At 36.0% G+C, this 24,884-nt stretch overlaps 3 protein-coding genes across 3 annotated transcripts; 2 read left to right on the forward strand and 1 right to left on the reverse strand.

Moving 5' to 3' along the window:
- The first annotated feature begins 461 nt into the window (after nt 1-461).
- On the forward strand, nt 462-6,982 carry LOC141815382 (aluminum-activated malate transporter 4-like). Its single transcript, XM_074703332.1, has 6 exons — nt 462-831; nt 1,365-1,502; nt 1,612-1,881; nt 2,243-2,379; nt 2,463-2,609; nt 6,010-6,982. The coding sequence occupies exons 1-6, from the start codon at nt 462-464 to the stop codon at nt 6,688-6,690; spliced, it is 1,743 nt and encodes a 580-aa protein (XP_074559433.1). The 3' UTR covers nt 6,691-6,982.
- A 230-nt stretch (nt 6,983-7,212) lies between these two features.
- Nucleotides 7,213-8,343, reverse strand: LOC141814815 (cell number regulator 10-like). Its single transcript, XM_074702764.1, has 4 exons — nt 8,138-8,343; nt 7,979-8,050; nt 7,652-7,864; nt 7,213-7,486 (listed from the first exon to the last, which is right to left on the reverse strand). Exons 1-4 carry the CDS (start codon nt 8,265-8,267, stop codon nt 7,392-7,394), a joined length of 510 nt encoding a protein of 169 aa, XP_074558865.1. The 5' UTR covers nt 8,268-8,343; the 3' UTR covers nt 7,213-7,391.
- An 8,074-nt stretch (nt 8,344-16,417) lies between these two features.
- LOC141814572 (cell number regulator 2-like) lies at nt 16,418-17,582 on the forward strand. The gene is made up of 4 exons (XM_074702513.1): nt 16,418-16,678; nt 16,768-16,839; nt 16,939-17,154; nt 17,253-17,582. Exons 1-4 carry the CDS (start codon nt 16,480-16,482, stop codon nt 17,330-17,332), a joined length of 567 nt encoding a protein of 188 aa, XP_074558614.1. The 5' UTR covers nt 16,418-16,479; the 3' UTR covers nt 17,333-17,582.
- Nucleotides 17,583-24,884: the final 7,302 nt, after the last annotated feature.

Genomic DNA, 24,884 nt, shown 5'->3' on the forward strand with positions numbered 1-24,884 from the left:
AAAATAAAAAAAAAATAGAATTCACTACTTCCGCAGTTTTACATGATCAATTTCAAATTATAAAAGAAAGTAAATCAAAAACTTAGAATTGATCACTATAAGTTTGTCGAAATTCGACCTTTGTCAATTTTAATAAATCTGTTCTATAATAACTAATCAAATGTCCCGAGAACCAATCAATATCTTTAACATAAAATCAATATCGAAAAATTATAGTTGGTCAGACGGGATATTGCCTAGCTTCGCCCAGGATACATGAATCAATATCTACTCCAACTAAAAGTGGATTCGCATTGAACAAGTTTTGATTGATTTTTATAGTTGAAAACATCTGAAAATTATGAGAGAAAAGAACGCCGTTGATTTCAAATTAGAAACGAATGGAATATTTTTCTTTCTTTTTTAACATTTGAATGGAACTTGCTCGTTGTGTTTCCTGATCGGGCTCTCGACCATCGACCATGGAACCGAATCGTCTGCCTCCCAGGCTCGGATCCTTCCATTACACCTTCGAACAGCGGAGCAAGGAGCGGCTCCTCTCCGCCGCCTTCCTCCCTAATCTCTTCGATGAGCCCTACCCCCGGCGCCGCGGCTGCTTCTGGTGCCTCTCCGATGGGGCCGCCGCGGCGTGGGAAGGCCTCCGCGGCCTCGTCCTCAAGGGCTGGGAGTTCGGCCGATCCGATCCCCGCAAGGTGGTGTTCGCCGCCAAGATGGGCCTCGCCCTCACCATCGTCGCGGTCCTCATCTTCTTCCGGGTGCCATTCCGCGACCTCTCCAAGCACTCCGTCTGGGCGATCCTCACCGTCGTCGTCGTCTTCGAGTTCAGCATAGGTGCGTCGCGATGATTGGTTCTGCCTTCTTTATGCCCATTTTGTTTGCGCAAATTAATCTAGGTTCGAGATGCAGAATCTCTTTTCGAATGATCATCCCTGGCTCATTATCACTTATCAAAACGCTTCCTTCGTGCTTTTTTCATCTGGTTTCCTCCATAATTGGAACTTTCTTCTCTGCTCGGGTGAATCGTCTTCTAGTTCCATCGGCACTGGATTCTCCAAAATTTTAAATTCATTTCCAATCTCATTTATTTCATCATCTCATTCTGTCAAACCAATATATAATTTTGCAATTTTATCATATTAATTGGATCGACAACTTTAGAATAAACAAGGCTAGGTTAACTAAAAGTATTTGCGACTTCTAAATAAAATACTATTGAGTCTCTTACTAACTATCCATTATACTTAACTATTATCGGGTGGCTTTGTACGCGATTTCTCGCAAAAAAGTGTTCTTTGGGTTATCTTGGATTCTTCCTTGGTGCATTGCACAATGACTACAATAAATATACAGACTTCGCCTTCCAGGTGCAACCCTAAGCAAAGGTTTTAATCGGGGGTTAGGAACATTACTTGCGGGAGGTCTTGCTCTAGGGGTTGCAGAGATAGCAACATGTGCTGGAGATTGGGAAGAAGTGATTGTCATCATTTTTATCTTTGTTGCTGGTGAGTTGCATAATATTTATGGCTTGTTTTCTTCTCTTTACTTATATGAACTGTATCGTAAGTACAAAGTGCTAATCTTTGCATATGTTTGCATTATACTGTGATGCAGGTTTTCTTGCATCTTACATAAAGCTATACCCAAAAATGGCACCATATGAATATGGATTTCGGGTGTTCTTGCTCACGTTTTGTTTCATTCTAGTGTCTGGATACAAGACAAGGGAGTTTGTTGAGACTGCTGTGAGTCGGTTTTTATTAATTGTGCTTGGTGCTGCTGTTGGCATGGGGATAAATATTTGTATTTACCCAATCTGGGCAGGAGAGGATCTACACAACCTAGTGACAAAGAACTTCATCGGCGTGGCAAAGTCTTTGGAAGGTATTCATTATTGTAGTAATAACATGCTTAGAGCTTAGTTATGTATCTGAAATTCTGAATTATCCTGGAAACTTGATGTATCCTTATTTGATCAGACCAGAAAATGTAACTGTTAAGGGTTCACAGAACTCTGCATTTATCAAGTAATGTAGTGGATAATATGATACATTTGAAAAATGAAATTTCATCTCACCATCAATACCCAAAGTTTTGAACACTTGTTAATGATGCTATGAAAGTATATCATGTTAAAAGTTCAGTAGAAAGTGCAATAGTGTTTAAAGTTACATAACTGTGGTTACTCTAATACTTGGTAGCACACAACTGGTTTTCAGCTGATTGTTTATCCTTATCTATGCAGGTTGTGTCAATGGATATCTTCAGTGTGTTGAATATGATAGAATTCCTTCCAAAATTCTTACATACCAAGCTCATGATGATCCAATGTATAGTGGGTACAGGTCTGCTGTTCAATCAACGAGCCAGGAGGATTCTCTTGTATGCCTGTCTTTGCTTATGTATTTGCAATCTGAAAAAAGATTGAATTGAAAGCTATTGAATGTTTTCCCTATATTTTACAGTTAGGTTTTGCTACCTGGGAGCCCCCACATGGTCCTTATAAGCAGTGGAAGTATCCCTGGAGCTCGTACGTTAGAGTCAGTGGCGCACTCAGACATTGTGCCTTTATGGTTATGGCCTTGCATGGTTGTGTACTTTCAGAGATTCAGGTAGTTTTTTCCCTTTTTCTTGTAACCTTGAGATTTTTTGATGTCTTCTTACCATTCTGAAAACCTTTGTTTAATGTTACAGTGTCTGTTAAACAAGGTATGTGGTTCAATTTTAGAATGATTAACCAGGGCTATCGCTGATTTAGATCAGTTTTAGATGTTTGAATAAATGTTTTTTTCCTCTCTTCTCATATCTTAGTCGGCATCAGATGAAGCTTCTTCTTGACAACATACAAAACATAAATTAATTAGCAATTATCATGGCCGCATTCTTTTGTTGAAAATCTTGGAACTAACAGCATGGATGAACTTTTAGTACTTTAATAATCAGACAAACTACTTGAAGCCTATGTGAACTGAAACATGATAAAGAGTCTCTAATAGTGCTGCATGCATGGAAGAAATTGTTGGTGGTTATAGGACCATAAGGTTTGGACAAATTGGTGATTGAATGATGCTGGATCACTCTCTTCCAGATTTAGGTGGGGCTGAGGTCACATAATAGACGTGTGACTTTAAAAAAGCAGGAACTATTCTCCTCTTTGCCAATTACCAAGAATTAATCATGGGCAATACTAGAATTTGAATGGATTTCCCGCAAATATGACTATAAGACTATGATGGCCACTTCCAATCTTCAATGGGGAGATTTGGTGATGTGATTTGCCATAATTGTAAGGTGAGTGATTGGAAACTACTGCACTTCTTTAGAATCAGAAGAGAGAGAGAGAGAATGAATAACCAGCCTTTGGTCTAGGCCTCTTTTCATTTTTGATATGTCTGATATTAACCAAGGTGCAAGACCAGCCAAGAGGCAGTATCAGAAATTTCTGCAAGGAGCTAAAGAATTAAAAGATACAATTACCTTAGTGTCTTGGAGCCTATTGTAATTTCTGCATATACATCATATCAATATTTTTTCTATCTTGAGAGGGTAGTGTGACAAAGTTTTGCAGATACTTGAACTTGTAAATAACCCAAAGTGGGAGCATAAAACATATAGAAAGGGAAATAAAGAAATAAAATGGAGAGAGAGGCTGAGAGGTATGGAGTATCATGAAAGAACAAGGAATGATCAAAACTTTTGGTTTAATTACACAAATGGTGTTTCTGCCTACCAGAAGGCAGTCATGGTTAACCAGATGACTTCAATTAAAGTCCCATTTGAATAGTCTGATCCTCTGAGTAATCTATCTGGAAACTCAAGTAATGTAAAATTGAGCAATATAATTTGGTTACTTGAATGAAAACCATCCTTGAATAGTTCCACATGATATAAAGTTTTCTAACACATGATATGTGACCTTTTTCTCATAATATTCTGAGAAAAATAGAAACAAAGAAGATTTTCAATGGTTCAGTACAACATGATCTTGATCCACCACAGTAGAAACAAGGTGAATTTAAGTGTGGGAAATATATCCCTCATTTTAGATTGAAGTCATTGGATCTGAATGTCTGACAATATTGTAGCCTGAAATCATTTTTATTAGCTTTTGGCAAAAAAGGCCCCCAAGGCCTCACAATTAACCCTCAATCTTCTTGTTTCTACTAAAACTCAGCTAGATTAACTTTGAGGTGATTTCTAAAAGTTATATGGTTGTTTTCAAGTCTCAGATGATTCCTGAAGATGAAAGGAAAGATTCTTTTGCTATGCCTATTTTCTTAGTGACTGCCAGACTGATTTTCTTCTTGATCGTATCTCTCAAATTTGTATATTAGAGTAGTATAATGTATACCATATATTATAAATTGTTTAGGTTTAAAGCCATCTTAGGGAAATTAGAAACATTTTTATGTTGAACTGGGAGGGAAGTGAAAATTTTCATATTTATGTTGTGGTCACATAATGAAGGCCAACACTGCATAGATTTAGCATGTTTATGATAAAAAAATTTCAATTTGGGATTCACATTCCAAATTGTGTATTTTTTTATTAACATGATTAAAACTTAGGCACAACAATTCCAAATGCTGAAAAGTTTCAGATTCCCTAGGAAGGGTCGCATGATTAAATCTCATCCACGATAGTGCTACTAGATTAGGTTTATAGCCATGGCTACTAATTAATTAAGATGCACTACTGAAAATTAATTTTTCTTCTTTCTTAATTGGTTCCAAAGTAGCTGTAGAGAAACAGCAATATGTGGGCCTTCTAGCTTTCCTACATTGATTAATTTCATTATGATAGTAATATTTTCATTGCACGCTAGGAATCTTTGTTAAGCAGAAGTTCTGGTTTCTTTCTTTATTGGTTCCAAAGTAGCTGTAGAGAAACAGCAATATGTGGGCCTTCTAGCTTTTCTACGTTGATTAATTTCATTATGATAGTAATATTTTCATTGCACGCTAGGAATCTTTGTTAAGCAGAAGTGCTGGTTTCTTATTCATGTAATAGCATGAAACAAATTGAGCCAACCATCTACAAATTTTCAGAGCAACTGCTCTTACATGATAGAAACATTTCAGTAATTTATACCGCAAAACATGATGTAAAATCTTGACCAAGTATACACTGTATAGCAAGTCACACTTATCCATTGACAACCTGATAAGCTGCAGACCTCCCTCTATCCAGTGATACTGGTTTGGACCCAAGTTACTCGCTGCTATAAGCTTCATAAAGTGTGTCTATCATCCACTAGCAATCAGTCTGAGCCTTTATTTGTGTCAACAGTCACCAAAGATGCATAGATATATGGAGCAGCTGGTTATCTATCTTTTCAATCCTGTTCACACTAGCTTTCAAATGTGGCTTATTTAAAGATGCTAGAGAACTCCTCTCAATTCTCCTTATTGAAAATTTTACTTGACCTTCCATTGATCATGTGAGTAGCTCTTATACACTTTGTAGCTTCTTCCCCATCTAATGAAACGTGATGGTGGTCGCTGCAGTAGCCTTTTACCATTAGGCTTCAATTAGCTAGGTTTATGACCTGTGACTTAGGTGTTAATTTGTACAACTGGTGAAATACAGTGGGATTCAACCTATGGTATCTGTGATATTTTGCCATTGGTTCTACAACAATGATGGTGTCGAGTTTTCTGTTAAATGCAAATTAATTATGTCATTCTGGTTAATTTTTAATAAATCTTGATAGCATGGTTCATACCACATCCTTGCTATATTTACTCTCTAATAATCTTCCACTTTCTTTCATTATCCTTGTATTACCATTGTGCCTTGTATTTATATGACGGTGCTCTATGCTACTATAATCCGTTCACAGTAGTTTGTGTTTGTCTTTTGTTTGTGAGGCATATATATATGGCTGTCTCTGATCATTTCGTCATTCTTTTTAAGATTTAATAAGAAAACTATTGCACAGCAGGAGATAAGCCAAATATTCCAACTTACTTTTTTCACCACTGGCAATTTACACTTTGACTAATATCACAGGCTCCACCTGAGAGCAGACAAATTTTTAGGAGTGAGCTGAAGCGAGTTGGCACAGAGGGTTCTAAAGTATTGCGTGAGCTTGGAGATTTAATTAAGAAAATGACTAAGCTAAGAAAACAAAATTTTCTTTTTGAAGTCCATGAGGCAGCTGAGGTGTTGCAGAAGAAGATAGACCAGAAATCTTATCTTCTAGTGAATTCAGAAAGCTGGGATGGTGCAGAGCTCCTCCCTGACCAAATGAAGTGGATGTTAGACAGATCTAACATGGAAGGCACGAACAAATCAGAAATGGCTCAGGATTATCGACCGCCACCAATGTCAACCAGTTATGGTGCCCACAACTCTGTCATTAGTGACATGGCTTCTCTGTCAAAGATGGATTCGTTTCTCAAAAAGCAGATGCAATGGCCGGCCTCAAGTCAATCCTTTCGTGCAGAAGCCATGCCAAGTCAACAAGAATCAACAACCTACCAAAGTGCTAGTGCATTGTCATTGGCAACTTTTGCTTCTCTACTTATTGAATTTGTTGCAAGGCTTCAGAATCTGGTGGATGCATACGAGGAACTATGTGAAAAAGCTAATTTCAAAGAACCCGTAGAGGAACCAGCCTTGGAAACCGCTGGGCATGGGCTATGGACAAGAGTTAAGGAACAATTTTGTAAGATAAAGGAATTAGTTTAATGGTCAAGAGGATTTTGTGAACTGAAGAAAGTTACAAGGGAGCCGCTTTTTACAGCGGAACAACTGTAGGCTGTTAATGCTGCGCAACAAAATTACACCACGGAGTAGCAATCTCTTACCTCTGAAACTGCAGATGAGATTGATGCTTCGGAAGGGTGCAAATATACAAATTTACTGATTTGGGATGCACTTAGTGGAAAAAGAGGGCGTTTACTGTGTAAGCATACCTTTAATTTTTCTTTTTTGTTTTTGTTTTTCTTTTCGGTCGTTCCATATATCTCCTGGAATTGTTCTAACTTGTTGCAAGGAGTTTTCATGCGATCACTTTTTTTTTTTTTTTTGATAAAGCGGCATCTTTGTTATTGTTTATGTGGATGTCTGGAATTACATACATTCAATTAAAAATTGATGAGCATGTCAATTTTTACATATTCCTCAAGTGATATTAGTTGGATAGATGCCATTCTAACTCATGATAAGTTCAAAAATTAGATGATTTGGACTGCAGAACTCACACCAACGATCTTGAACATATTTATATATATGTTATATGTAGCATATCCTTGCAACACACATTACATAGAGAAATTAAACAAACATGTAGTTAAATTAAAGAAAGCACCAAATTATTATTAATTAATTATGGCGTGGATGCGAATTAATTATATATAATTAGCTGCTGCTTTGTGTCGATTGTATTCTTATCGCATCATACCATCTTGCATCGCTGGTGGTCGCGTAGTCATTCCAACCATTCCACCTGCCTGCTGCCTTCTTTCCATGTTAAGATTCCACCCTGCATCCATTGTATTGATTAATTCATCAATTAAATTAAAGGCCTGAGACCTATGCTTCTGAAAATCCGAGACGATAGAATGTGTCGATATAGTAAATGTATATATATATAATTAACGATGATATACATATTCCAAGGCAAGCAAGCTAAGCTAATTAAGCTTACCGATGGTCATGTCGAAGCCACGGGCCTTGAGCTCTCGGTATTCCTGGCACAGGGCGCAGGATTCGCAGCAGAAATGGACGCAGCAGTCGCAGCACGGCGACTCCGGCAAATTGTACTGCGCCCTCAGCTTTGATCTGTAAAACCACGAGTATATCCACTGGCACCCGCTCACTGCCGCGATCAGAGTGTACAGCGCCCCGCTGGCTCCACATGCTGCATTAATTATATATCGTACGTATTCATTTCATCAATGCTAATTAATTAATTAATAATTAATTAAGCTTTGGAATTCGTGAAGTATATCTCAAAACTAACTAGTTGGCTTACAGGTTGAGCCGCCGTCTGCGATCTCTGCAATCCGACCAAAAGTGACGCAGGGGCACCAACAGGTCATGCAGCCTGCAGCATGAAACATCGATCCAAATAATTAATTAAGCTCATCGATCATATTGCGATTGAGATAGATAATAGAACCCATCAACTTACAGTTGCCGCAGTCATCCGTGCAATCGCAGAGGCCTGTCGACCACACCTGCCGGGTTTCGACCGGGAACCCGATCACCGGCGCTGGTCCTGCAGGTGCAGAGTCATCCAACTTTGAGCTGGGGAAATGCATTCTTAGCTCTCAACTCAGAATTAACTCGATCGATCGAGTACAATAGCAAGGTCGAACGTATTTAATTATACTTGATAATTAATTGCTGGGTGAAGAATGTGCATGCTATATGGTCTGTATTTATAGATGATGCTAGCTAGGCCGCGAGGGAGAGATGGATGGATGTTATTCGAACGCGTAAAATTAATTGCGCCGAGGTGGAAGTGGATGAGGAAGCTGCTGACAGGACGGCCGATGTATCGGTCAAACACTTTAAGCATAAATACATTAATTAGTTAACGCGTATACATCTTATGATTAAGGGCTGCCCACTGTATTCAAAGAGAGCTAGCATGCTGATTGATGGATTTTTTTTAATGGTCAAACTCAACGGGAAGATGCTTGTAATACAAGCTCTGCCAGAGAGGTTACTTAGGAATTCAAAATTTTCTAACTTAGAAATAAACACTTCATACATGAAATAAAATAAATAATTTATTAAAAAAAAGTTATTTCACATGTAATTGTCTATCCAAATATTAGAATATAACTTTTCACTCCATTTGGTCTCACACTAGTCCCTAAACCCCTGGTTTTAATAATATATAGATGGATGTTTTTAAAGTTAGAATTCTAGTTTAATTTAAATCCTATTATTCGTCAATTGTATTGCATTCAGTCAAAAGAAGTGAGCAGAGCAATTGTTGATGTCTAACAAAGACGCTATGTTGCAATTATAGCCGAGCAAATCCACAGGATGAGATTGAGATCGTAGTAAGGAAATCAATTTATTATTAGTTTGGCTTCCATTGACTCTGAATATGCAATATGCATGGTCCGACTTTCATATATCAATTAATTTTATAGCATTTGTTAGTTGTGGTTCGAGGAAATGCCTAATTCTAAAATTTAACAAGTACTTCGAGATCAAAGCAACAAGATTACAATAAATGTTGTCTTGTCTTCTCCTTTATAAACTCACACAGCACTGAGACATTGCATGCCGTTCGATGTCTCGTCGGGTAGGGGAGGGAGGAAGAAGGAAGAGGCGGGTTGAGAAAGCAGTGTTCAGAGGTCTTTTACAACATAACTTCATGCACTCGTGTTGTGTGAGGTTAATTATCAATCGATTGTGTGAGGTTTTATTATTGGCGTCAACCTTCAGTCGGAAATCAGCAACGACTTTGTGCACTCATGTTGTGCACCTCTCTGTAACAAATCACAACGATGATCCAAATTCTTCATTTAATTGAGGCTGAGGTCGGATCATGGCGGCAGTAACTGAACTAAACAACAATGTTTACTTGAAAAACAATATTTACTTGTGAGAACTCAATTTGACAATCATCATAGTTATTGATACTAATATCTAATCTAATACTCTAGTGTTCAATTTTCTTAGATGTATATACGTTAATCTATAGTTTATACAAGATTGATTTATCCCTTTTATGTCTATTTGATTTAGAATGTTTTTGTGGCTATATGAAGATGTGGAGAGCTTAACTTTATCTGAATTTGATATTCCCCAACAATGGAACAAAATGACGGTGATGATCAACTATACATTCCTCAAGTCACTGATGATTGAAAGTCAAAAATTGAGATGAACTTTGCATCATTAGAGGAGACATTTTCATTCTATAATCAATATACACGAGAAGTCTGATTTAGCTCAAGAATAAGCAAGAGAAATAAGAGGACAAATGAAGTTGTCTGAAAATAATTTGTTTACTTTAAAGAAGGGCATGCAGATGAAATATAGTGAAATAAACAAAAAAAGGTGATCAATGAAAAAAAAAAAAAGAAAGAACACATGGCAAAGTCAGAACTTATTGTAAGTCAAAAATAAATTGGACTAATTGAGTTGTCACTAACTTCATGGGAAGTCATAATCATCCACTCTTGACTCTTTTAAAGGTGTTTTTGCTATGTTTACATCATAGTGTTTCAACAACAAAGAAAGCATTGACTCAATAATTTTCAGAGGTCAATGTATCAACTTGTCAATGTATCAACTTATCAATAAATGTGACTATTGGAGATAGAGTATGGAGGGCCTAAGCATGTAGGTTAGCAAAGAAAAAGATATTAAAAATTTTGAGAAAGAGCTAAAGGATGAAAAAGGATATTACAAAACACTGATCGAGTTATTTACATATGAGAAAAGAAGAATTTAACTTTTTTTTTATTACTAGACTGATTCAAATAGCATATTTAGTATATGTTTTTGGATGAATCATATATCAAGGAGGGCATACAATATATTTGGTGATGTAGTTACATTTGATATAATATATAACACCAATAAATATGAGTTGATTTTTGCATCATTTGTAGGTTAATATATCATTGTCATCAAATAATTATTTTTGGTTGCGATTTTCTAAGTGATGAGAAATTGACTGTTTTGTTTGGCTGTTTAACAACACTACAAAAATAACCAACTTTAGCGACGGAATTTTCCATCGCTATTCCATCTCTACAGCTGGTTAGTGACGGAATATTCCCGTCGTTTTTTTGGTCGCTGGCATCATCTTAGCAATGAATATTTAATTTCCGTCGCCATTAGCGATGGAAATTTAATTTCCGTCGCGAAAATTAAATTTTGTGACTAATGGCAACAGAAATTAAATATTTGTTGCTAAATGTTGCGACAGAAATTTAATTTCTGTCGCTATTTCAGTCGGTAAAAGAGCCACCGGGAAAAAATTTCTGTTGAGAATTAGCGACGGAATATTAAATTTTTGTTGCTAATTAGCGATAGAAATTTAATATTCCATCGCTAATATTTATAGTTTTTAATTTTTTTATTTATCTAAATTCCCTATTTACAATTTCATCAACAATAATAAAACAAAATACAACACAAAACAATCTACAACACAATAATATAATCAGTACACGAATAAATATCTGAATACAACCACATCGATAATATATACAAATATCCCAAAATAACAATACAAATATCTGAATACAAATATCTTAATACAATGATATTGTATCAAATGTTTAAATACAATCACATCTAGAAAAAATATCTAAATTAACCGAGCTAAAATATCCAATCCTACAAAAAAAAAGATAATAAGATAGGTTAGTAATAAATTAATGACAACAAGCAAGGTATTTGGAAAGTGCATGTTTACAAGTCATAACTAAAAATCAATTAGAAGTAATAGAAATATTAACATACGTCGCAGACAGCTACTCATCAGGGGCATTAGGGTCCTAAGTCTCCACATCTTCAGTCCAACCATGTGGGCGCTGCGGCGTCGGACCCATGGCATCCATGAAGTCCTTCATCTATCGCGCCCACTACTGGTATTCCATCTGCGAAGCTTCTAATGCGGAGAGTCGATTCTTTAATTCTTAATTTTCTTGTTGTAGGGTTTCTATCGTAGAAGATGATCCGCTGGACGACCCTTGGCTCTAGCGGTCATCACACGATCATATATGACTCTCGCCTGAGACCTTAGACCGTAGAGGGTGGAGCTCTTCTTCCTCCCACCGACCACATCATAGTATATCTCATTCAACTGGTCGGTTGAGAGATCCTGCCTCTCACCTCCCTCAACAACAGGCGCAGATGCCTGTACAACTCTAGTAGACATTTCAGCCTGTTTAAAAATAAATTAATATAAATATTAGGATTAGAAAAAATAATTACAATACTAAAATGTTAAATAAATTTAAAATTTATTATCTTACGTCTAATGCTTGCGAGTGAGGATCGATAAATGTATCATCCTTGGACTTGTATGTCTTCGTAAAAATCTCCCAACAAGTAGGAGAGCATTGTAACTCGTGCTCCTGAAAATTTAAAAATACAATTAAATCAAAATTAAATTATTACTAATTAAATAATTCTAATACAAATATATTAATTATAAACTTACCAAGTCCAAGGTATGCTCCATAATGGAACGGGATCAAGTTGTATGCTTTGTGAATCCGGTGCTAGGGCCAGCCAGCTCGATGTTTCTGTTGGATCGAGTTGTCGCTGAATTTGCCTGCCATCTTTCTGCAGCCCAGATGGCTCGCCATGCATCTCAAATGTCAGCTGGAATGAAAGATGGTCTGGTGCTCTTTTTCTGCATTTGTAAGAAGGTCTTTGTACAATTTGGCACAAGCAACATTCTAGATTTCTTTAAATTTCTGCTCGTGCTCTGGTTCACAAGTACACTTTTTTTGCAGGAAAAAAGTCAATTAGTAGAAACAAAAAAACAAGTTCATTGGTGATAAAATGACTTACCAAAAACTCATCGTAGTAAAAGGTTCGCATGCCCTTGTCGACATGCCTCCAAGTATGTCCTGAACGACATACTCGCTCGTGAAACTTACTAAATATGTATGCTGCAAGTTTGTGACAACTGACATAAAACTGCATTATAAAACATATAAATATTAAACATATGTCATAAAAAAATTTATGAATTAAAAAGTACTAATAACACCAATACTTACCACCCTCCAACAACTCGCAACACAGTCCGACCACTGGGTGTTGCTGCCTGGTCAGACATAACTAAATCTACAAAATAATATTATAGAATAGAAACTCTATAAGTAGAGAAGATAAGGTGTAGGTCCCATAAATTTAATTTAGTCTAGCAAAACAGATACCCTCAAGTTGGAGCAAAGATATGTATTATATCTAACTTATCCAAAAACCTAATAACCGATAGGCTTATTAACCTATATCCACATGCTTTGGATTCTAAGACCACATGATTTGAGGTAGCTTTAAAATTTTGTTAACGGTACTAGTTTCAATCTATGATTGGAACAAGTATGCTATAAATGGCTTGTATTAGCACACTATTTAAATTGACATGGAAAAACTGTTCCTTGAATTGGTTTTACATGTATAGTTTCAACCTTGAATTGGTATCACTTCTATGATCTCATTCAACTTGGTTTAACATGTTGGTTTTTAATATGGGAAGATCTTGATTATCTTGACAAGAATAGGTATTTCAAAAGTAATTTCTCAAGAATACCTGCTAAATTTTATGAAAAATGATAATGAACTATAACCATGGACAATGATAATCAAAATTTAATCCTAAACAACCATCATATATAACCAAATTCAGATTACTATAGGCTATCTTACCACATCATAATCAAATTCAGATTAATATACAACCCTAAATAGCTTACCTAAACAGTTTATAAAACTTAAACCCTAAACAGCTTATATGACAAGGCATGAATTTGTTGCATCTTTTAGAAGGTATACATACACTACTAGAAAAAACCTAATACACAATGCTAGAACGACAATATTTTTTTGTCAAAAGTGTTATCTTTTTTTATTTAACAACATTTTTAGTCAAAAACGTTGTCTTTTAAAGATCAAAGATAACGTTATTCAGAAAGCGTTGTCTATTAGCACTTTTTTCGATCAAAGATAACATACTTTCCGAAAGTGTTGTCTAATAGCGCATTTATTGGGGTGAAAAATAATGATTTTTTAAAAAATATTGTCGTAAAGGATTTCTTATTAGTGCTTCTTTTTGTGCGGTACGCGACCTACTTTGAGTATTTCGTCACGCACATTTTACTCCTCGTGCCTCTCCTCTTCTCCCGATCCCTCTAGCCACCTTCTGCTTCTCGCCCCGATCCCAGCGCAGTGAGATGATTCTGCCTCGTCGTTGGACACCATCCTCCCTACGTCGCACCCGTTCCAAACCCTAAAAATCTGCGCAGGTCTGATCGCTTCCTTCGCCAGAAATTGTAGGAGCAAAAGGATCGATGGCCTCAACTCATGTTCGTGGAGAGATCGTTCGAGGCGTGGGAGGACATGTAGCGCCATGGCCTTGACCTCGCGGATTGCCTTGCCTAGGGTTTCAACGACCTCCTCCTATCGCATATCGCTCCCCCTGCCTTTCCCTGGCCTCCCCCCAACAAAAGCAAGCGACCCTGTAATCTCGCCCTCGGCTGTCGTCGCGGATGGTGTATCAGCCATCCTTGACATCAGCAACCGCCTTGGTCAGGCTGGCGTTGAGTTGGGTGCGGGTATCAACGAAGTTGTGCAGCAGTTCTTTCGGAATCTACCCGTGCCCTTTTGGCATCAGGAGGATGAGAGACGAGTGGCCCAGCTAAGGTTGAATCTCGATAGTGCTAGGAGGGGCGAGGCCGTGGAGATGCGATGCAGCACTGCTTCTGCAACTGCTTCTGGTTACGAGGAGATCGGATTGACTGCAGAACAGTTTGGCGGTGGGGGATTTTTGGAACCGCTGGCAAAGCAACGGGAGGAGTTGATGAATCGGAAGATGAGTAGAGACTTGAGTTTGATTTGAGTACTTCTAGGTGCTTCAGAAAGCCTCAAGTGGAAAATAAGACACTTCTTAAGATTATTGTACTTTTAATTGTTTTTTGTTCTAATTGTTTGTTCTCGATTTTGAATGCATCTGATATTTTGGTAAATTGAGTGACCTGATGGATATTAGGTATCTCTGTATTATATATTTGATCTTAGGAAAGATTCCATGCTTATTAATCCTTGTGTAAAAGGTTAGATAAGCTTATCAAAATGTAGTGTTCGATGAAACATCTTCTTGGTGGACCTCAGAGAAGAAGGTGTTGCCAGAATCTAAAGACTTTGAAGATAAGTTACAACAAAAGATGGGGGAGCATGTAGTTCAACTTCAATCAAGTTCAGATGAATCACGAGACCCAAATGACAATGATATTGAGCGAAGAGTGACTCAGAGTCCTTGGCGAACCGGCATATATCAACAACCAAATGAAAAAGAGAGACCTAGTGAAATGGAAGAATTAACTCCTCAATCTCAACTTCGAAGGTCAATAAGAACACGAAGGTCAAATCCAAAATATGCAAATGCAGCCATAGTTGAAGAAGCAATAAAGCCTGAGACATTTGAAGAACCATCATAAAGTTCTAAGTGGGTGACAGCAATGAAAGAAGAGATTGATGCACTGCAGCAAAATCAAACTTGGGATCTCATACCAAAATCAAGAGATGTGAAACTCATTTCTTACAAATGGGTTTACAAAATAAAGTGTCGTCCAGATAGGTCAATCAAGAGGTATAAAGTTTCGTGATCAACTCGGCACAGTACAAAGGGTTGGTGTTGAGGGGGAGTGTTGAGGATCAACCCCAACCCATCAATGGATAAGATAAATTTTATGGATAGGAATATTTTTCTAATCTTATAGATAGAAATAATTTTCCTATCTAATGGATATGGATGACGACTTGGTAAGAGATAGAAATAAATGTATGGTAGAAAGTGTATCTCTCATTCAATAGATAAGAATGAGACTTTTCTACGGTTAAGATTTATTTTTATTGAACGGTGTAAATTGCATGGTGAGTACTATAAATACTCTCCCTGCTAGTAGTTTTTATTCATTCATTCATTCATCAATCAAAAAATAAATTTGTGAGTTAAATTGTGAGTTGTTCTTTTTCTTCCTCGTGGGTGATCCACAAAAGTATTGTAATATTTTTAATGTGGGTATAATACAAGTAATTTATTTATTTGTTTGGCGGTTCGATTCTCAACAGATTATTTATTCCTCTTGTGCAAGAGTTTGAATCACCCTATCCCTTGAAAATTTTGCCCCTTTCGCCATTGGATAAACCACAATCTCCTGCAAAAACTTTGTTGTGATAGGGAAACATGAAGTTAATATTCACTTCATGGGGTTTTAAAACACCTCGTAGAATATCCAAAAATCATGCTTTTAAAATTTTTTCTCAATAACAATAAAAATACTAAAATATTTTTCTAAAAATAGAATGAATTATCTTTTGAATAATAAGAAAATCATACAAACTTTCATCATTCATATCCATTTGATCCACTATAAAAAACAACTTTTATAACATACTTTGCAACACTATCGTTTTCTCCAATTTTTCAAACTCTAATCTCAAAATTAATTTGAAGCCGAAAGTTTCCATTTCATTCATTGCCCTTGTAATCTCAAATTAAGTTTAAAAACTTAATTAAACATTATATTTCTTAAACAACTTAATTCGGCAAATCTAAAATAACTTAATGAATCATTAAATTTACTAGTCAACTTAATTTAGCATTATATATATATATATATTTTTTAAATATGTAATTCAGTCAAAAATCTCTTGTTTCTTCTGTCCACCCCTGGGTTCTTGACCCAAGGCGTTTACTTTACAATTCAGCGGCAAGCATAAAACTACTCTCGTTCTTCCCTTTCCCTGCTTATCCTCATCATGTATCCCTCCAAGCAAGAGCCCTACTACAATGCCCCGCCGCCGCCGCCGGCTACCGCCCCCTACTACGGTGTCCCACCGCCGTCGACGGGCGTCCCGGTGACAGCGCCGCCGGGCACTTTCCAAGTCCAAACTCATCAGCCCACGATCGGTCCGTGGTCCACCGGCCTCTGCGACTGCTGCGCCAACCCCAGCAACTGTACATCTATTTCCCACTTCTCTAATCGCGGACCTATCGCTCAATTCCATGATTTCTCGACCAATTTGGACATATTTCTTAACTCGCAGGCTGCATCACCTGTCTCTGCCCCTGCATCACGTTTGGCCGAATCGCCGAGATCGTCGACAGAGGATCCACCTGTAATCAGCTCCAACCGATCGATCCGACGATGATCTACTTCTATATGCTTGAATTATATATAATTGTAACTGAAATAAATTACTACGATTAATTTACAGCGTGCGGGGCGAGTGGGGCGTTGTACGCGCTGCTACTGTTCGTGACGGGGTGCGGCGCCTGCTGCTACTCCTGCTGCTACCGCGGCAAGCTGCGAGCGCAGTTCGGGCTGCGCGAGGCTCCCTGCAACGACTGCCTCGTCCACTGCTGCTGCGAGTCCTGCTCTCTCTGCCAGATGTACCGCGAGCTCAGCCGCCGCGGCTTCGACATGGACATAGGCACAATCGATTCATTGTTTAATTTGTTTGGAAGACGTTGTGTCGATCGATCGATCGATCGATCGATGAGATTAATTGGCTTTGATGGATTTGTGCAGGTTGGCATGCGAACATGGAAAGGCAGGGGCACATGGCGACTATGCCGCCGCCGCCGCCGCCCCAAGGCATGACCCGCTGAGACTGCTTGGTTACGTTCGTTCCTTCTTCCAGTACTGAATGTGTCGGTGTGGAGCTTAGTGCTTGCTTATTTCACTTTACTACGTCTCTCTCTCTCTCTCTCTCCTTGAGTCGCACCAATAATACACTCGTTAATTATCAATGGTATGGTTATGGTTGATAATTGAGATAGATCCATGTGTGTTAGTTATGGGAGGGCTTTTCATTTTCCTGTATAAATTAATGTTGGAGGGTAATTAAATTAAGGCAAAGCGCGTCTCATATTTTTATTATCGTTAAAAATGATGTCCTAATTTTTCATCTTTAAAATATTCTTATTTTAATATTTTTATGACAATTTGATTAAAATTATTATTACTAAAATACTTTGAATAAAACTATCGCAAGATTAGCTATTCTATATTATAAGGATCGGATAAGCTCAACTGTAAAGTCATGAATGATAATGACGTCTCAACTGATAGCTGGGGCCCAATATTGAATTACTGGATTCAATTATTAACACGACTGACTTTGTACATGGCTTAGGGAAAATAAATTTCTTTTTCCTCCAGAGGAATATCAAAACAATAAGAACACACAAAAAAAAACTAATTCGAAATTCAATGCCATGAAAGCTTCAGCGAATTAAATTGTGTTTCTGAAAGTCTTTTTGTGATTGAATCAGTCGAAATCAATTCAATTAATTTCGGAGTTAATAGGTAGAATTGAACAATCCAGCCCTGTTTTTAACAGAAACCAATATAACAATTATTAATAAGGATTTATAATATACAATCTCATAATTATGATTAAGAGTAACATTAATGGTAACATTGAACATGAATTATAGGCTAAGATGGCAGATTCCATTTTTTCTAAAGATAATTATTAATTGAATTAATTGTGAATTTGGTTCTAACTGACTGGCAAAAATATTTGCATGTCATATATCGCTGACATGGCAGAATATTCAAACATCGCTGTATTAATTTTTTAATTGGGATTAGATAAAATTGAAATGAAGGTTGAATACTGATTACTTTGGGGAAAAATTAGAATAGGCATGAAATCTTCTAAAAATCTATATTATATGTAAATATAAATATATAAAGATATTTGTGTATTAACTTATTTAATTATTATTAATATTGTTTTGCTAAGATATAAAATTCCCTAGTGGAGTTCAACAAACTTTTCCAAGAGCGAGAGCCGTAGACATCCTTGTCACTGAAATTGACTTAAAATATATTTCAGTAAGTTACCGAATTGCATACATAATTTTTTATAATACTTAAAATTTAATATTTATCAATATAATCGTTTCTAAATATGCTCCATTATCATTGACTGATATATACAGTCAAGTTCATCAATCGATTCTTAATAAATTTTTAAATTTATTATACTCAATTTTTTATTTACAATCGACTATCAATAACTCATCAGTCGATTGTTAGGACCATTAACAAATCTTAAAGTATCCATAAATTATGTCAATTTTAAAAATTTGCTGTTAGATTATGAAATATATATATGTAAAGGATATAATAAATTTAGTTTGAAATATTTCTGATGTGTCATCATGAGTGAATTTTGATTAAAATTTACTAATAACCTTATAAATATCTTACAAATATCAATACGCTTCAAACCAGCACCATTACACTCATGGGTAGACCTTCCCATGGGTTAGGTTCAAATTAGACTCAACCAAGAACTTCACCAGAATCAACAGACTAATTATCCTTTGACTCAGTTTAACGAGTTTGATCGATAATCGACCCGCCTAAGACAAGTCAGTTAAGAGTTGGACCTCAATAAAAAATTTAATTTTTTAATTTTATTTAAATTGTTTAATTTTAATTTTTTGTTTAATAATATTTTAATAATATTAGTGTTGTAGTTCAATATTAATTAATTTATTCTATCTTTCTAAGCTAATTTTATAATCTATTTACCTTTAATTATCTAACATGAGACTATTCTACATTTATATAAAAGTTAATTTTACCATCTATTTACCTTGAATTCTTTGATAATGAACTAATCTCTCTTTAGTCATTAAATTTATTAATTTTATTTAACTATCCTAATTACTTATTAATCTTATTTTATTATTTTATTCATTCAATATTGAGTTTATAAAAATTATTTGATTTATATGATATATCTAATAATAAATCTATCAAAAAATATAATTTATTTAATAAATAAAATTGTATATATAGTAAAGATTATCATCGAATATATAAAATTAATTAAAAGATATAATTTATGTGATATATATGACTTATCACACTAAAATATAATAATATTAATGTTAGATAAAAAATTATTGGGCGGTCGATTGATGATGAGGTAGATGGAACTGTTGAGTTAATAGGTCAAAGCAACATGCAAATCTACAATGAATCAATCAATTGATGGGTATGATCAGTCGACTAATAGACAGTTAATTAGCCTGAGCAACAGCTTATAAAAAAAGGGTTTCAAGATGATTTAAAGCAACTGATTCTTGAAGGTTTGAGTACAAAATACTATTGTATTTCTAGGTCATCAAAAGATAATTCCAAGCAACAAGAAAGTATCTAAAGCATGAATCTTGTAAAGTAGTTTACTTTTGTATATTTATTTTTATATTTCATATTCTTGTTGTATTTTGTGAAAACTTATTGTAAAAAACTTCTCCACATCTGATATATTTTCAAGAAGAAGAAGGTTTAGTAGTGATAGATCGCTAGGACTAGACCTTGGAGTAATCACCTTGGGAAGTGATGAATCAAGTAAAATCTTAGTATTATGCATGTGACATTGAGTTTAATTCAAGTTTTTTGCTGCGCATTCAAATGATAAGCACATGATCAAGATGAAGCAATCAAAGTCAGAGCTATTTACCCCTTCTAGCTCGTATGAGTCTTAACAAGTGGTATCAGAGTGAGGTTGTTCTTCACCGGACTAATCATCGACAAAACAAAAAGCTAAAGGAAGAAGGTGTTATTTGGAGTCCTCCAATACCATAAGTCTTGGACTGAACATCGTAAGGAGCTGCGATTTTGAGGTGGGTCTTGAGACGGATTTGAATATGACATTCAAGCTCCACCACCTTTTAAATTAGGAGGGTCAATGGAAGGCAAAGGATGGATATTTTTCTTATGATGGATATAGAGCAATATTTTACTTTAAAGTTTCATATAATTATTGAACTAACCATAAATCTAAGAGTTTAATCAAAGTTGCAAAGGAAGTCATCCCTAGAGTTGACCTCGATGAGACAATAATGACTAAAACTTCTAAGAAGTCTAAGAAAGTTAGGAAGGTTGCAAGTGAAGTCATCCCAAGAGTTGACCTTGATGAGACAATAATGATTAAGGCTTCTAAGAAGTCTAAGAGAGTAATTAAAAAAGTATCTAGGAAAATTATCCCTTGTGAGTATCTAGTACACCCAAAGAACTTCAATAGGTATTGGGTACCTAAGAGTATGATATCTTCACACTAAATATGTATAGGTATGTCAACCCAAATTGGAAGGGTAATTAACTCAACTATGGTAAAGTTGATATTTTAGGATATTTTCAAGATATTGTGATATCTTGAGAATGAAAATTCAAATATTATCTTGGAAGATTTCTATAGTATGCCAATATTCTTAAATTGATCAAAATTAGTATGATAGAATAAAATTCAAAAAGTGTGCCATATATGCATAAATCTTAGGGGTGTAATCAAACTGAGCCGAGCCAAACAGTAAGAGGCTCGAGCTCGAGCTCGATTCATTTTTTCTAAGCTCGAGTTCGATTCGAGTTTTAATTCTTAAGCTCGAACTCGACTGATAATGAAATTAAATAGTTCGCGAACGACTCAAGTTCGGTTCAAAAAAGGCTCATTTAAAGTTAAACGAGTTTAGTTCGAGCTCGGTTAAAAAATAACTCGTTTAAAAGTTAAACGAGCTTAGTTCGAGTTTGGCTCATTAATATATAATATTTATAATTCATGTTATATATATATATATATATATATATATATATATATATATATATATATATATATATATATATATATATATATATATATATATATTCACGAGTTTCTTAACAAACACGTTTATGAGCCTTTAAACAAACATGTTCGCGAACACGTTCGTGAGCCTTTAAACGAACATGTTCGTGAACTCACAAACCAAATACTATTAAGCTCGAGCTCGGCTTGATAATATTTTCGAACTCGAAATTAGACTCGAGTTCGGCTCGTTAACTTAATCGAACGAACTCAAACAAACTTTTTTTCAAATCAAGACTCGAATAGCTTGTGAGCAGTTTGGCTCATTTACACCCCTAATAAATCTTAATTCCTTGTAATTAATGATAATAATATTATTTGACATCCTAGATAAGATGATCAAATGTATAATGCTTAGATATAAATATATGATTCCTTATTTTTTAAAAATAAATAAATTTCACATCTTACAAAAATGATGATCACTTGTATGTGTATTGAGACACATTACACACAAGTGAGATGTTAGGATGATGCCTCCAGTGCATAGTTGAGTTGGTTATGACAGGGCAGACTTACTGAAGTGTACAAAAGTTGAATCTCGATGAAGCCAAGGCAATGCCCTCCCTAATCGTGGTGAACTGGGACAGCGGATTCCACCTTTTGCTGAAGAAAAGAGATGTTAAGGTGATATGTTAAGTTCAAAATGTTGATTTGATACGTCAAACTGAGTTTTAGTTTTATCAAATCAAATAAATTTTGTATTGACCAATCTTAAGAAAAGTGATAAAATGACCCACGACCATCTGTGAGGAGGTAAATTGAGAAAATGCAGTTGGTTACGACGTAGGAGGGTATTGTCTGGCTTCGCCAGGATTCGAACCCTTGCCCTCTTCTGCAAGTCTGCTGCATCGTAACCAACTCACCTATACCCCAGGGGCACCCAAAATCCCTCTATACTAATATAGTAAAGAGGATAACCTTGATCATTTCTCGAGGATTACAACGATGATGGTTAATCTTCATATGAGGTTTTTATGGGATTTTGTGGGTAATGCAATAATCAAAGGAGACAAAGACATAAGCTAGCTAATATATATATCGAATAGGAAACCAAGAATCTATACTACGAATGCCAACCAACTCATGCAATTGGAACACAACCAATCTCATCCAACCTAATCTACTACAATATAGAAATCAAATATGAACAACAAAATTAAGATCACTAAAGTGCCAATCGACAAACAAGAGTCAAGCCCCCGGGACATAGGTGAGTTGGTTACGACGCAGCAGACTTGCAGAAGAGGACAAGGGTTCGAATCCTGGTGAAGCCAGACAATACCCTCCTGCGTCGTAACGAACTGCACTTTCTCGATTTACCTCCTCACAGATGGTCATGGGACCGACCGTGTGGGGCCGCTAAGGTAGAGGATCCACCTTTTTGCAGAAGACAAACAAGAGTCAATTCGGATTCAAATCCAAAGGCATAAGAAAATTGAACCTAACACTCTTCCAACCATTAGATCTATTGGAGATGAAACTATAGATCAACAAGGGAGTAACCTCTAGATCAAGATTATGCTTACAAACCAAGCTAGGGCATCGCCAAGCTTGTGTTAGATCCGATCTATCGTGAGGAGGAAGAAGGAGCTCAGATGATGGCTAATGATGTTGATCCACTTGATGGTGAGGATGAAATTGATTTGATCTGTGAGGAGGATGAAATTAGGGTTCCGGAAAGGCAAGAAATCCACAATTTCTTGACAGCTCCGGTGGTGAAGAGTGGCTTCTTGGATTGGCGGTGAGCTTGAGTGCGGGGAAGAACGTCGGCGGAAAGGAAGATGATGGTGATGAGATCTGAGTAGAGATGGAATCCTCTCTCTTCTCCTTGAATGGTGTAAACTCCGATGGAAGAAGATTACTCTGCTCATGATCACGATTTCCTTCTCCTCTGCCATCGTTTTGTTCTACACGCGATACCCGACTCTGCCACTGTAGCTTCCCCTTTCAAACCCATCAGATGATCTCCAATCTGAATGGATGACTGGAATCACTCCAGATCTAGATCAAGGGTAGAGGTCAACCCAAATCTGAATTGATGACACAAATCTTGATCAGTGGTATTGATATCTTCTCTTTTGAATTGGATGGCTTAGATCTTAATGAATGACTCAGATTGCTCTAGATTGGACTCCCCCATTTAACTTTAGCCTCAAGCTAAGATGGCTCGATTCGACTCAGGTCCATGGCTACCTCAAACTCCTACAAAATCAAATTCACATGTTAAGTATAATGTCACCAATATAAGAGAATTTTCATCAATAGCCTTGAAATAAATCCAACTCGCAAAATATAATATGGATTAAAACACTAATATAAGCGCTAAAATCTTATATCAAAATATTAATTATCAAATCTCCCACACTTATTCTTGTATGTCTCGAGCAAGCAAATGAAAACCCAAAGAACAAAACTCATTTGCCAAACTATCTCTTATCAATATCTTGAAGATAGTAAAAGGTAATTACTTAGGATCATCAAAAGACCAAAATATTTATGAATTCAATTCCTACATTAATCAATAAGCATGATGATTTCAAGTAACTTGAATGACTAAGAATGATGCAATCTCACAAGGTAAATATTTTCACTCTCACTCATATAATCATACATGGAAATGGAGTTTCACTCAATGTTACTCACAATATTTCACTACTATATGCTTTATGCTTGTTTATTTTCTTATTCTCCACCATTGTAAACATATACATATGTATGAATTAAAAGAATTTATAACTGTGTAAAGGAAATAAGAAGTGCAAGCAAATGAAAATAGATAAAGAGAGAAGACTCAATGAATGAAAATTGAGAACATTGGAATTATAAACATGATAAGTTAACCAAATGATGTATATAGAAGAACACCTCTTTTTGATGAAGTAACCAAACGAATGCCTAATGTTGTTGCTAACTCAACAACTTATCTTTCATGTCTTGCCAAATTTAACCCTCATTGAAATCGATGAATTGGAACATGCATATGAAAACTAAAACCCATGTAAACATGTCTCAACTTTCCATTAATGTGACCAATAACTTGTCTATCAACAGCTCTTTGTACTTCCTTATCTGCATCAAATGTCATAGGAGCATAGGAATCAAGAACATTGGTCTATGAAATCTGAGAATTATTTGTTCAGAACTTGGCACTTGGAAATCAGGACTATTCTCTTGTTCACTTTCTGAATTCAGGAGATCACTTTCAGGAAATAAAATACAGCAAGAACTAGACGAAGTGCAATTGCATAAGTTTTCAGAGTTTTAGAGATCAGTTTTAAAACTCAGAAAACAGATTCATAAACCATGCCAAAGAATTTTCAAACATGAAACTGATTTCTAAACTTTTGTTGCTTCACACTTCAGTTTTTGAATTTGAGATTTTGAAGAAAATTCAGGCCTGACTCATGAAGGGTTTTGCAAAGAATATGATACCATTTAGCACTGAAATAGTAAGAGCTCTTCTTGAGGTTGTCCTTGGTCAAAGATTTTCATAGAACTTGGCATACAATAGA

Source organism: Curcuma longa, chromosome 21 (assembly GCF_044706935.1).
Source record: "Curcuma longa cultivar G26 ecotype Majalengka, Jawa Barat chromosome 21, ITB_CL_G26_1.1, whole genome shotgun sequence".
Taxonomy (NCBI): Eukaryota; Viridiplantae; Streptophyta; class Magnoliopsida; order Zingiberales; family Zingiberaceae; genus Curcuma; species Curcuma longa.